Below are 15,205 nucleotides of genomic sequence, written 5' to 3'. Positions count from 1 at the left end.
TTTACTGTGTCTTTTATTGTTGTTCAAAACAAAACCACTGGGTTATCATATTGTAACCTTATGACTACATGTGGAATAGAAAGAACAACTTCTATTTTTGATCAAATATTTAATAATCCCTTACCTCCATGGCCCATTAGAGAATACAACCAACTGAAACTGATATCTGAATTGAATTTTTTTTTTATCCAGGAAACATGAAATACTAAATGCGGGCACACTGAATTTTTTACATAAAATTACTTCAAACGAGGGACTTTAAAAACAAAATGCGGGCATCACTGAAACTACCATTATCATCATCAGCGTGTTGTCATGCATTATAATTACCATCATCGAGACCCTGAATATCTGTGGGTTTTACAGTTAAGTGCCAGGAAAGAGTGGTATGGGATTAACACAAAGAAAACTGTTCAGATGCCCAGTAGAAGATCAATCTCCTAGCTCTCCACGGGCCACTTGGTCTGCAGGAGGCCCTTACTTCAAGTTGTTCAAATGCTTAACAAACAATCCTCAACTCTCTCAGCAAATAGTTAACGTGGCTCAGCAAACACAGCACTGGTTAAGTCAAAGAAAAAGCGCGACATTATGCCCAAAACAAATATGCCCTGACATCCTAGGTATTTGTACTTCTAGACTGTTCAAAGTTTTAAATGGACCAAATTCACACCTTTGTTAGGTATCTATTTGGGATTGTTTCATAATTATGAAATTCACAGCTTAATGATGTCCAATTACCTTTTCATTATTGGAATCATTTCCTCACTGTTAAAACTCTAAACCATCTAAACTCGGGCACATGGAACTTTTCCAATAAGAGAAGGAAAGAGTAAAAAAACAGTATAATTCAATAATTAAAGGTTAGCTGATCCAATCTGCCCAGTTGGAAAGCCTTTTTTTTCGCAGTTCAGGTTCATATTCCTTGGGAAATCAATTTGAAGGTATCAAAGAGCCAATGTTTCTGCAAAGCCTAGCAGCAGCTGCATCTGTGACCATTACAGTCAAGTCTAATCAAGCCCCAGGAAGGTATAGATTCTCCATGTCAATGACAAATCAATGAGAGTTGATCATATATTATATTGCTCCCTCCAGCATTAGCACAACATTTTTTTCCCTACTGTTAAAGTCTAGTCTTACCACTGGTATATGAACTTACATTTACTGTTCACCAAATCCTGGTTGCATAGCTGCAGAAATGGTTTATATTTCTTTTGAAAGTGTCAATGCACTGCAGTTAAAATCATTTAAGTCCATTAATACATTGTCTACAATGCAAAAGACATCCGTGGAACATTACAGGCTAGACTTACACAAGTGAAGGAAAGTCTACTCAAAAATCTATATATACTGGTTTTTGCTGGCCAAAATTGCGCTGGGGCGGCACAGCAAAGCATCAATCTGATTTAAGACATGATTCTTCATTTGGTCATACATGAAAAACATCACTTAAGGAAATGGTTAACTGTTCCTGAAATTCCATCCATCCCAATACAAGTGCAACAAGAGTGTCACCTATTTAATCACACCTGACTCAGTGAATAATTCTAGTTTGTCACAATAGATGGCAGCACCTCACAGTTCCAGACAGTGATCAATATCTGAACACACACAAGATACTTACACTGGCAAGCTACACTGAAATTTTATTAGATGGCTAGAGAACAAGTTATTTCTGCTGTAAACAAACATGGGTTTCAATGGAACTAATTTATGAGCATGGACACCTAGATATGGGCATAGGAAACAAGAAAAGCCTCATTAGAGACGAAGGATGAGTACTGGAAAAAAGCAAATTGGAAGTCCATAGCCCAAGACAGAATACATTGGAAGAAGCATATTGAGGCTTCTATCCAAAAGAGGAACATTAGCCTCTGAATGATGATGATGAATTATGAGCAGTAAATTCAGAAACAGTTCACAAGTCAACCTTTGATGTTAAAACAATCATTTGGATTTTCATAAAAGCAAATAGACCCTTAAATTTCTGCATTTCTCAGTTTTTTTGTTTTTTTTAACGATGACTGTGGTTAAATGGAACCTCATCACAATCAGAATTATCCTCCTTCTGCACAAATCCCCAACCACCACTTTTCTAAATGGATGCAATTCGAAACATTTTGACATTACCTGTCTTTACTATAATGCCCTGTCATCTCAGTAAAATATGATATTTATATGCATAGAGATATAAAATTGTCAGTCAAAACTGCCATTGGCACAATGGCATAAAAGGGAAAAAAAATCAAACCTGCCTTCTAAATCCAATGATATACTATCCTTAGCTCAGTAATCTAATTCGAACACTTGCTAAATCGTTCAAGCTTCTGATGTTAAATATATCATTATTTGAGTTAGCTGCTTAATCTAACAACCTTAAAATAACAATATACTGAATGCTGCTACCCAGCAGGAAAGGGGGATATTCAGCATAGGCTGCCAGTTGAATCTATCACATCTCATATATTTTTGCCTATCTCACAGTTATTGAACCGTGTAAATGGTATTCAGCCTTATCCCATTTTATGACATTTATATAAAAGCTTTGCTAAATTGACTAGAGCACAATATTCATGGCAGTATTCTAGCTTTTAAGGTAGAAAAGGAATTAAATATTGATGAGATTATTCTTTTCTGGACCTTGGAAAATCCTAGTGACAAGAGGGCTTGATTATCTGGAGTCCAATAAGTGGTAAAAGATGAGCTGATTTTTTTCAAAACAAGCTGATTACCAAATAAAATACTAGTCAAATGAATAACGTTTGTCCATTTACCACAACCCAAGGAATTATCTTCCCCAAAGTAGCATATTCAACTGAATAGAGAGATCAGACTTGTATTGTCAGCAGCAAATTAGCAGCACTCTTTTGCCAATTTCTAAATTGTTACTTACAGACAGTTACATAGCACATTTAATATCTCAGAAATATCTTGAAGTATTAAATTCAGTGCTAATTATAAGTGTACTCATACAGGTGTATACATTTAGTCATACCTGCTTAATAAGCAACACAACAAAATTCACCACCCTTAGATAACTGTGCTATGCAGTCAGACAAGAGGACAAACAGACAGAGAGAGGACAAACACTTAACCCCAATTTATCATCAGAATGTCTCAATGTGAAATAAAAGTAAATTTCTCTATATGGTACTGTACTGTAGTAATATTGGTTTGCTTTTAATAGAGTCATGCATAAAGCAAAATGTTTATCATGGATTCTCTTTCAATTCCACCAATTCCATACAACATGCCTCTCAAAGTACACTCCAAATAAACATATCAATAGAAAATTCCTTTAAGGCAAATTGCACTAAAAAGAACTTCCACCTAAGCAGGAATACCATAAGTCAATGCACTAGACCCATGAAAAGTTTATATTACCATCTTTATAATCAGTGTCACTGACAACTGATGAATTGGTGTTGGGATAAGTTTACTAATCACCCTTGTCTGGCATGACCTACTGAGAAAAAGGTGCACAAAATACAGGTGTACTGAAGCAACATCTAAATAGGAAGCTTTCAGCATACTTTAATGTTATTTTAATGGCTCTTTAATAATACAGTAGTATGTATTGGATATAACTTTTTTTTCACTTGAAATTGCAATGAGTATAAAAGGAGAGGAAACATAAAACAGCATGTTCCTTTGCTTACTTGTGATACTCTTCTAATCACTACAGGAGTATGTCTGCAAGCACACATCCATAACATGGTAGTAAGTTGGTAGCAACTGTTTATTGTTGTCAATGGGATCATCTTATCAATCCCTACTTCCTGGAGTGCAGATAGTCACTGTAGGATAAGCAGTGTGTGGGGGGTGGGGGCATTCTCTTTGTGAACAACAGTATTAGAAACATATCCACAAGTTCTTTCTTTTAAATTGGAAGGACAGGTATTTGCTCATGTATTTGATGCCTTTTCTGTTTCTTTTCTAACAAGAAAGTCATACCATAGATAAATTTGTCAAATCGTACCATGCCACATGTTAAATAGGGCACTATCCTCTGTCTAGCATGTCAATGCAATCTGACCATGATCCTTATAAATTTTAAGTGCTATGTAACCATGGCGATCTTATACATGTAGATATCATATGCCTAGGGCACTTAGAGCGCATTCTCAACGAATTAAGCCAGGCTTTACAAAGCCGGTGACCCAAAAATGGCGGACGTACATGAAAGAAAAAACCGCCTAATCTTTTAATAGTCTCTCCGCCTCTCACACGCCTCCCCACACGTCATCCCTGCTGGGTACAGTAATTAAACCTCGGCTCCGAACATTAATATTTCCGTGAATATCTCTGGTGATATTATCTCCGTAGATAGTCGATTCATTGCTGCTCTACGGGCCAAATTATTCCTTTTTCGTCTCTGTTTTCAAAGATAATAGAACAGAAGAGGTTTTTTCCTTCGATTGCCTTCAGCCGCCATGCTTTCTTCACCACGAGTTTAACTGATGAGCATGCACACTTAAAATCTCTCAGGTAGCTTCCGCATTGCGAACGGAGCCGAGATTTAATTACTGTACCCCGCAGGGACGACGTGTAGGGAGGCGGAGAGACTATTAAAAGATTAGGCAGTTTTTCTTTCATGTATGTCCGCCATTTTTAGGTCATCGGCTTTGTAAAGCCTGGCTTAATTCGTTGAGAATGCGCTCTTAGGTAGAAGGGTCACCGCCCTCAAATTGAAGTTGACATTTCAACACACACCTTCACAAATCAAATGCCTATTACTTCTAGTACAGCAGGGGGCCCATTTGGTCTTAATTTTTTAGCAAAATTTATTTCACAAAAGAGTCGCTATAATACTGAAGGGTTTTTACAAAGGGGAATTCCTGAATCTCGGTGATCAATATCAAGCAAAACTGTCAAATTGTCACTTTTTCAATTTTGAGAAACGCCATAATTATCTAATCACATCCTAGATATGGCTGCAGATTTTTACTAACTTGAGTAGCACTTACAAGTGACAAGGTAACAAATTATATATTTATGCTGAAGAAACTCTACTTTGGTTGTTCACATTTCCTGGATCTCGTGGCCCAGCCACTGGAAGCTATAGGAATACTGATACATCAGACAGGCTGCTTATCTTGGAAAGAATGCAAATGGCTCTTCTAGCAAAAGTGCTGAAGACCTTCCCAGCACTACGTTCTTCATGCTACAAGCACCTGAAATACTGTTTAATCATGCTATCTTAGGTTTTAGTAAGGGCCAATTGGGAAAGGTATATTCATGAAAAAAAGGGCCATCAGAGATTATGCCAAAATGACTTACTCTATCACAGCAAGGTCATGGTCACAGTCACAATGTCACGTAATATCAACAGTGGACCCATGCTGATGACGTCACCACTAAGTCAAAACACCCCCACTCTGCCATCATGAAATTATGGACAATGGCGCTCTCAGGTGTTATGATGTTGTCATGGCCAAAAACTGTGGTAAACAGCATAACTATGAGGGCACTGTGACATGGCTGTTTTAGGAAGATGGTGACATTCTTTTCTACATGCAATTGGGATAATATCCTCAAGTCCTATATTTACTTTTCACCATTTTCATAAACTGTTGCGAGAAAGTGAATTTTTTCACAGGTTTCTTGCAACCCACAGGTTTCTATTACCTACTCTTGCTCTATTACAAGGAGCCCACTACAGTTAATCTGTCGCAGTTGTGCACAAATGTCAAGAAGCTTTCTAACAACATTGTGTATTTCAGCATGGCTTCCTTTTAACCTTGCAAGAAAAACACTGGTTAAACCAACGACTTAGATGTCACTCTAATTCTTTAGTTGATTTTAGAATTGAAATTGATGTGAAAAGGAAAATGTTATCAATGTGGTCGGGACAAATTCTCTTGACTTGGGGACCACCTTCCAATTTCTTTGAATGGTTCTTTGGCATGTTTGGCACAAAAGGAAATTAGGGCTGCATGGGATCAATTCTACAGATATCAAAACGCATATCCCCTAAGTAGCATAATTATTTGGCAAATATGGAAAAAAATTGAATAATGGAAGTGAAACCTGTAACGGAGAAATAGTGAGGAAAATTGCTATTTGTTTTGTTCAACATTTCCAAAACATTTGTGTACAGGTTTCAGCAGAACTCATTTTTAATCTTCTGCAGTGTAATGGGTGTACAACAAAGACATGTATCATGCTGTAAAGATAAACTGTTTAGAATAAACTGTTCTAGGAAACACTGCAGCAAGTATTAATTTCCACCTACCTACCATGTGCTACCAAGCTAAATGGCCAGAACAAGGGTTAACAGGGCAGGTAAATAGAGTGATTACATGGGCTCAGAGCTTGACCCAGATGACTAATTGCATTAAAACATCTTCTATCTGAAGCTTGGTTCAGAAAAGTCAAATCCAGTCTTGGCAAAGACGACTATGCTATGTTAACAATCATAAAGATTTAAAATGGATGTTAACAGTTAAAATTTTTTTTCAGTCTTCAAACCACCATGATTCTCTTAACAATGTTTTTTTACTCAAGGTGGTACAAATAGCCAATTTGGGTATGTTAATAACGTTTATTAAGAGCAAATCATTTTAAAAACATTCTTAAACCAATTGAGTCAATTACTGATTCTTTGTTTCAAAAGCAAACTTGCAACTGGTATAAAGGTGGACTGTTTACCAGATTTACTATTTTGTCAGCAGTACAGCAGTACTTCTCCCACTTGGTAAACTAGTATGGCTGTATCACCCCGGATCAGGGGTAAAAGCATGGGGTCAAACTGTCTTTAACAGTTTTGGTAACACTGTTCCTGTTTAAGACTTCAGTCTCACAAAGTCTAACATTCGGGTCAGTAATCTATATATTTATCAAAAGAATAAAAAGCGAAAAAACAGTCCTTCTATGTGCTCCAGAGCATGCACCTAAAGAAAGGGAGTATTAACACTTTTTACAACAATTTTAACCAGTTAAAATTAATCTAAACCCCTTATAAAATGTTGATTTAAAACACATTTGAACCTTTATACATGCTTGCAAGCATATGATGACCAGCTTTGTTCATAACCAGACTAACTTAGACGGGGACATTATATGACATCATCACTAGTCTAACTGATATGAGCAGACATCTGACTGAGATCACCAGAGGCCTAACTGACATCACCACAAGTTCTAACTGATATCACCACAAGTTCTAACTGACATCAACAGAAATCTGACTGACATCACCAGACTACAGGACCATTCAGAATGAGAAGAGCCGAGTGCTAGGCCATGACCTAAATATAGCGGACCTACATGAAAGGAAGACCGCTTAATCCTGTAATGGTCTCTCCACCTCTCACAAGCCTTCCCACGTGTTGTCTCTGCAGGGGCACAGTAACTTAATCTTAGCTCAATTCAACTGGTCGAGGGACGAGGTATAGGAGGCGTGGGAGAGACAGAGAGACCATTACTGGATTAAGTGGTCTTGCTTTCAAGTAGTTCAACCATTTTTCATGGCCTAGCTAGTACTCAGCTCTTCTCATTCTGAATGGTCCCTAAAGGGCCATTCACAATGAATTCTGCCAACCTAACTAATGCGCAGTGACTCCATGGGGACTTTCACAGGATCCAATCAGATAGACAGACTAACATGTCTCCTAATTTCCAATAATCTTGTATAATCACCAGCTTTTCTAAGGGAGTGTTCCCATAACCTTTTTGTACAAGCTGACTTGATTTAAGGGACCATTCCCAGAGCCTACTATACCAAATTTGGATCGATCTATCTCCTAGGGGATTCTCACTAAATTGCTATCAACTTAAGTGGCTTAAATGTCTGTCATAGGCATGACAGACACAAGCTGTTAGAAGGTAATAAACTACTGGAGGCTGAGCGTGCACGAAAGTTAATTACCCCCTACCTGATTTAGTAGGCGTGATAGACATTTAAGCTGCTTAAGTTGATAATTTAACGTGAATCCCCATGGAGTTAGATCAATCCTGTTAGAGCGATCTAGGCATGGGAACCCAGTCTAAGTTCACAGGGATTCTCGTAAAATTGCATTCAGTTTAAGCAGCTTAAATGTTTGACATGACCACTGAAGCTGCTAGGGGGTAATTAACTACTAATTAGCAGCTTCAGTAGGTGTGCCAGACATTTTACCTGCTTAATCTAAATGCAGTTCAGCAGAGTTAGATTGATACAGCTAGTAAGATAAGGTTATGGGAACGCAGTCTAATTCTACTCAACCCAACTTTAAACCAGTCTCATTTCTAGTATACCAACAGTACATGGATCATAAATTGCAAATCAAAGGTTAAATCAAACTCTTTATTGCATAATGCAGATTGGCTATAAGATATACCCTCTATCTCCAATTCTTTTTCAGTGAAAATGTGAAGGCTAAAGCAAGTACATGAGAATGTAGGCATGTTGGACTGATATATAACTGAACCACACACTTCTTTCTATGCTCCCAGTTCCATTTGGTCTGATCACACTACGGAATGACAGTTGGCAATACTTAATTTGATGAAAGCAGTACCTAAATTGCTGCTTGAGGTCCCCAACAAATATCCAATAGCCACCCATGCCTGAAAAGGCTCTAAGTAAGGTAACTAGTACTGAAAAGCTACTCGCTACTCAAGGCCAGCTGCATGAAGTTCATATTTGACCTTAGATGGAAGGTATGATTCAAGGTCAAGGTAACGGTAAAATATAAGCTCGTCTTATAATGCCACCATAGGAAATCAAACGGTCAAAAGTGTAAATAAATGCAGCAATGTTGCATTTTGTCTCAAAATAAAATGTTGAACAATTTTTTAATTAGGACTGTACCACAGGCAATTCCTTCAATTAACCTTGTTGTAAAATGAAGTAATAAGCTATTAACAAGGGTCTCTTTTTATATTACCCCATTCACACTACAGTTGCAAAAATGCGAATTTTTCTATAATCCGAATTTGTCGTGAGAAATTCGATTCGGTTTTGCTTTCACACTGTTAAGTGGAAACTGCATCGGCAAAGCCAAAATCCAGGTGAAACTTCCTGCGTAAACAACTACGCATGCGCTGCATCAAGCAGTACAAAATATGGCGGCAATAACTACATGTTTATTTCTCTGGAATTTTTTCCCCTTTCTTCTCGGGAAAAAACATTGTAAAGCAAAACAAAGAATATTTGGACAACCCCGCGTATTTGGTACGCGTAAAAGGCTTTCTGAGAAAAGAATGTTTCCCCGCCATGTACTGTGCATGCGCAAAGATATCTCCGCACTGTTTACCTCCGGCTACTGATTCGAATCCCGCTTAGAAATCCACCTGGTTTGCAGGATTTTGAAAATTCGAATTACAGAAATCCTCTTGCGTTCACACTACTGCATTTATTCGAATTGTGCCCTAATTCACAACTTATCCAGATAACTGAGCGTAGTATGAACGCAGTATTTGTCACTGTAGAGCAAGCAATAAAGATCATAATTATTTACTGTCTTGATTGCTATCAAGAGTACAGTGTCTGGGCAACCAACCCTGTAAATACTAGTTAAAACACAATTTGTCCACTGTATGTCACATGCAAGAGACTAATAAAGAGACTAATAATTTGCTGTTGTATGTCACATAGAGCGGATGAGTAGTTGTAACTAAACCCACAACTGGCACTTTGAACAAAAGGATGGAAAAAAATACTGCACCAAAGCATATGAAAATTCAAGTGAGTGTGTAAACAAAATACAAGTGCAATCATCCTATTGTTCAAAGCACCAACTATGGGATAAATATATCTAACATTTTATCACAGGGTCACAGTACAGAAATATGCACAGTATTGCCAGAGAAAAATATAAACCCCATGGGAAGAAATCTCTCTGTGGTCTTAGTAGAGGGTAACAAAAAGTCTAATGACACAAAGGGAAACATCACTACAAGTAAACATATCAATTAAGAAAATAATAATAGCAGAAAATGACAACCTGGGCATCTTGCTTTCCTTTTTGAAGAGAGGGGTGGGGTGAGGGTGGGGGAGGGGCACAGGACCAGACCTACCTTTTTAGTGCTGTTACTACTGTGTGCTTTTTTCTTGGCTTGCAGTTTCTGTGCTATTTTGTTCTCAGTTGGGAGAGTGGCCTCTATGTCTGTCTTGGTCTCCTCACTGGGGGCTCTTCCCTCACTGGCAGAGGTGGAAGATGTGGGCAGGTTGTTGCTTTTGGAAGACTCATTTTTGACCAACATCTGGAAATGCAAATGGAAAATCAATATATTGCCATTCAGGGGTTGCTTTGATTTGCAACCAAAGTGGCAAATAACTTTTCAAAGACAAAAATAGTTTCTTATGACATTTTTAGGTTAATTTGTAGTATGAAATAGCATTTTATTAACCATAAAAATTATTAAGAAAATTTGGAAGATAACTTACAGGTCAACACATTCAAAATACTATGCTTTCTAAAGACACAGAATGATTTCCATTTGCGTAGTTCGGACAAAGAAATTTCATGCTATTTTGAAGAAGTAGGCCCACACTATTTCACAGTCCAAAATCACTTGCACATAATAAATAGAAAGCTGATTGCATTCTTCATGCAAAGTGTTTAAGTCCATAGCAGAGAAAAGCCAACAAACTTACAAAGAGAGACATTTTTTTATAAGACCCAACAATTAAAAAAAATACCTCAGGTGACACAAAACTGTAAAGTTGGTTTACAAGTAGTGACTCCGTAAACAGGGTCCATAGATGAAATGTATTTATTTATTTATTTATTTTTTTTTTTTTTTTACATTTGATGTGTAATAAGCTTAATTTCAGGGTCAATCAGTGTTTATTTATATTCTTACTCATTTTATTTAATAATAATAAATAAATTTTTAATTTTTTTATTTTAATAATGCATTTTTTAAAGGGGGGGGGTCAAACTCACATTGTGAGCAATTTTACAGCATAAAAACAATAGCACTAAGGCTTTTTCCTGGAGTCAATTATAAACTTCTTTCACTTTACTTATCAATAACAAATGTTTTTTTTTTTTCGTGAAAAAGTAGGTGCGAAAAACAAATACAAATTCTTTAAAATCAGGGAGTTGTGCCACTAACCAAATAATCAACAACTTTGTATGGCTTAACCACCAGATCCATCCAGTACTCAGCCTTCAAGTAGCAACTTAGAGGTGCATTTCATGCCCACGGCAAACCTCTCTCATATCCAATTTATTCCACCTACTAGTACTTGATATAACATTATTTGCAAAAAAAATATGCATACTATGCATTTGTTGCTTGTTATAGTAAATACATTCAAGCTTCGATAAAGATTGTATCCCACCATGTCACTGTCTCTTCAATTGCCAAATTGATTGAACAATTTTTGTTTGGGGGAGGGGGGGGGTAGAATTTAGAACCTTTTAGTTGGCTATATAAAAGAATCCATTCATATCTTGCTCAGCATGACTGTTGAAAGAAAAGAGATTTATGAAAACTGAAGTCACAGTAATTACAGTCTTGTAACTAAATTTGCTGATACTCGTATTGTAATATGCAACTCCTGTCACATCTGTTAAGTATAGAAATCCATATTTCATTATTACAGAGTCTGGTCTTTCCTTCTTCGTCAGTGGCAGACCTAATCTAGACCACAACTCACCACAACTGGTCACGTGAAAATGTCACTGTTACACACTTTCCTTGTATGAGTATACATCATCAACACAGATGGTTGCTTTCATTTTTCCACAAAAAAAATTTTTTTTTTTTTGGGAACAGAATTTCATATTAACAAGAAGATTTCAAATATCAGCAAACAAAGCACTCTTGCAAGAATAAATGAATGTCACAATCAAACATTTAAAAACCATTAAATTTCCTGGATGCCCCCCCCCCCCTCCCCACACACACACATCCTCTTACTGCAAGCAAGTACAGTGGGGACTATGGGGGCTATGCTATCCCTGATTGTGTCTTGTTCACTTCTCACTCTGCTTATAATGTAATGAAGATAAACAGTCTGTGTTTCCTTAAGCCAGCCGATTAGAGGAGCTCCCCAGGTGTGCCTGCCTAATCCTTTTCTTTACCTGACTGCGTAGATAAAACCATGCTTCTTTTCTGTTGGTTTTGTGTTTGGATTTGATTATTAGCCTCAGGACAAGTGTCAGAGTTATTTTTAAGCGATCACAGAAACAGCTATGAATGTGTTTCTTCATAATCTATAAAATTTAGAGACTTCCCCTACCTGATCTTGAAAAAATTCTTCACATACTCCTATCTTCCTACTTATATTGTAATAACATACAACCATCATTCATACTATTGAAGGGGTTTGCTACTCAGTTTCCTATTGAGAACAATTTAGAAGTTTGACTGTTTGTTTGCCTGAAATGCTAAAGAAAACAACTGCACAGCCTGCCTTGTTAAAGGCATTTCACAGGTGACTAAACCAATGGAGATTCCATTTCACATGAACTTCACTCTCACTTCTAATTCATTATGAGCTCAATCCAAAAGCATTATTTACCTGTTAAGACTATTTATATATCATTTTATCAAATAATTTCATCTTAAAAAGTCAGAACAACCAATACCTCTTTGAATCTTTTTCATAAAACTATCCTTCTAACTTTTATTTCAGATTGTTAAAAGGCTTTCCACCCAATTAGACAAGTGAACTTCCATTGTGTTAGTAGCCAAGGTCAAAAAATTTCTGCAAAATTCCCAACCATGTTCACAAGCTTCATAAGTAGCATACATATTCAAAATAAGAAATTTATACATATCTGCTGTACAAAAAGCACTCTTTTTGCTAATACCTCAAATGCTAGGGTTAGAGGTCAATAATATGCCAATGCGCACACATTAACCCCTTCAACACTGCAGGTAAAATTTGAGCAATTTCTAATGACATATTTCTATTACACATTCAATATTTAACAATTTCTCCTGGCCTACTGTGTCTAACATTCTTACTATATCCAATTGTGATTAGCATTAGTTAACAAAACATATCTGATATTCTTTACTGAGAAGAAAATGCCTTCTAAATGTACATTTTTTACCATCACTAAACATCAATACCAGCAGCCATCCCTTTTGTTCTACATAAAAAAGCAAACTATGCACACTTCAGCCATCTGGCAAGATGTACAGCCACAACACAAAAAATATGTCAGTTGTATCAGTGCTATTTAACAAGTACTAAAACCAGTACAGATTACACTCATCCATCCAAATCAGTAGAAAACTGCGGCATTGTATGTGCATGCCTTGAGGCCCTTCATCTGTAGCCTCTGGGCTTTTTTTCCCCTTTCCACTGGCAATATTTCCCAAATTGAGTTAGACAGTTCAAGTAAACAAATAGCAGCAAGTCCTTTCAACAAAGGGAAAGTGAAAAAAAAATTGTTAGCAAATGCATATAAAACATTTTTTTAATTTAGAGTAAGTGAAAAATGAGCACAAATCTGCATGGAAACTGGTGTTAAATTTTAACAATACTGATTATAATTTACTGCCTCATTCAGTAAAAAAAAATTCTCCCAAGACAATGGCTTCACATTATACTGCAGTGGGAATTTTCAGGTGATTTCTACACCGCTGATTATCAATCAACACCTCAAATATCTTCATTTCCTTTCATCTAACCTTCAGGTTCTATTATTATCCTCCTTAATCAATCTTTGTAACTCTACACTTCTGTGCCACACTACAGAATTATGAGCATGCAACCTTTCATCAGATGACAAAAGAAATTTGTTCCCTTCTTAATTACAAAGAAAACATTACTAGGTTAAACAGCCTAGTTTTTCTCCTGTTATCCAGAGTACGCATCACACCATCTGTCAAATTCAGAATTATAAGTAATCACAACCTGATGTCATTTTAAATGCACAGTTCACACCTCTGACAAGGGTGACAATAATACACCTGTCCCTGTCTGTGAGGGCGGCTAACTCTCAGGTCTTTCTCTACACACACAGGGAAAACTACATGGATTAACCCTTTGCAAACATCCCATCAAACAAGCATAAAATATTTGGTTTTCTGCTATGATTTTTGAAAATGTTGCTACTGGATTACTCCCCCTTTACAGTATTTTATCCCCCAATGCCGAATAGATCCCATAGTCATTGTGCATTGCTTTGATAAGGTTCTGACCTTTGGTGCCTGCTTCTTACAATGCAAACACACCAAATTGCTGGCACCTGACTGAGGGCGCAACAGACTAAACACTGGGGACTACTTGTAGCTTATGTATTCATACACCATGTGAGACAATACAGCCCTCCAGCAGCAGATGATAAATTTATGATAACCTGTCAAACAGAATGTACTTAGAATGCAGTATTTTTTGTTGATGTTTTACTTAGAGGGTGGTCCTTAGGTGCAAAGATAATAAAAAACCACAATATTTCTTTTTCAATTAGTAAATAAATTACGTTTTAATCAACAACATAAAGGAATGTTTTCATGGGGATCTAGCCTGAGCCAGGGTTGAAAGTATGTAAGAAAGTTTGTAAAGTCTGAATGTATTAATATGTTTAACAGGGAAAACATCATACAAAATGCACTGTAATAATCAAAGGTAATCTGGCATAACCTTGCATGCTCTAAGGATGCATTAGATACTGAGTGAAGCAGATCTAAGAAGAGAAAATAATAGAAATCCTTGGCATGGTTAGTAAGCCAACATACAATACGTCATGTTGCCTTTTTAAAGTAACTTTAAATAAAAGAAAGCTAAAAAGCTGACCAACAGTGGCTAATGAGCTTCATATGTCTCACAATTAATGATTAATTCGTTGATATCAATCAGTGGGCACACACCATCATATGTTATTGATTGAGAGGAGGTGTTGATTGCTGTACGTATTTTGCAGCTCCCTGAGACGAATACAAATTTACTTTTCAACCACTTCTTTTCTCTATAGCAGTAACTTTTCATTCAGCAAAAGAAAATTGTGGAGTTCTTTTTTTTTTTACCATGCAAATACGTCACAAAATATCTTAGCAGAACACAAATATTTTGCTGCCAATCTAAGTGGCGTTAGGAAAAAATGGTAAGTGAGCAAAACTGGAAAATGAGTGAGGAGAGCATTAACATGCATTTTCCTACAAAGAACACCGCAATAAAAAAAAGTTTCAACTTAACCCAGTCACTCTCTTTATATCATATTCTATCATAACATCTGCACCATATTAAATAATAAAAATAATACAACTCTATATTGACTATTTACTCGAGCGCACCGTTGTGTTTGGATACTCTCCC

At 36.7% G+C, this 15,205-nt stretch overlaps 1 protein-coding gene across 3 annotated transcripts in view; it reads right to left on the bottom strand.

The window, feature by feature from the left end:
- Positions 1 to 15,205, bottom strand: part of LOC106178105 (fibrosin-1-like protein) — a 94,279-nt gene that overhangs the window by 45,226 nt on the left and 33,848 nt on the right. For all 3 annotated transcript variants that reach the window (XM_087000310.1, XM_013561144.3, XM_013561143.3), the window contains exon 2: positions 10,000 to 10,185. In XM_087000310.1, coding sequence (XP_086856436.1) covers positions 10,000 to 10,185 — 186 coding nt within the window. The remainder of the gene's footprint in view (positions 1 to 9,999; positions 10,186 to 15,205) is intronic.

Source organism: Lingula anatina, chromosome 1 (genome assembly GCF_051362555.1).
Source record: "Lingula anatina isolate TDL-2025a chromosome 1, LinAna3.0, whole genome shotgun sequence".
NCBI classification, from domain to species: domain Eukaryota; kingdom Metazoa; phylum Brachiopoda; class Lingulata; order Lingulida; family Lingulidae; genus Lingula; species Lingula anatina.
The sequence above is the reverse complement of the archived record's forward strand: the minus strand, read 5'-3'. Positions and strand labels throughout refer to the sequence as shown.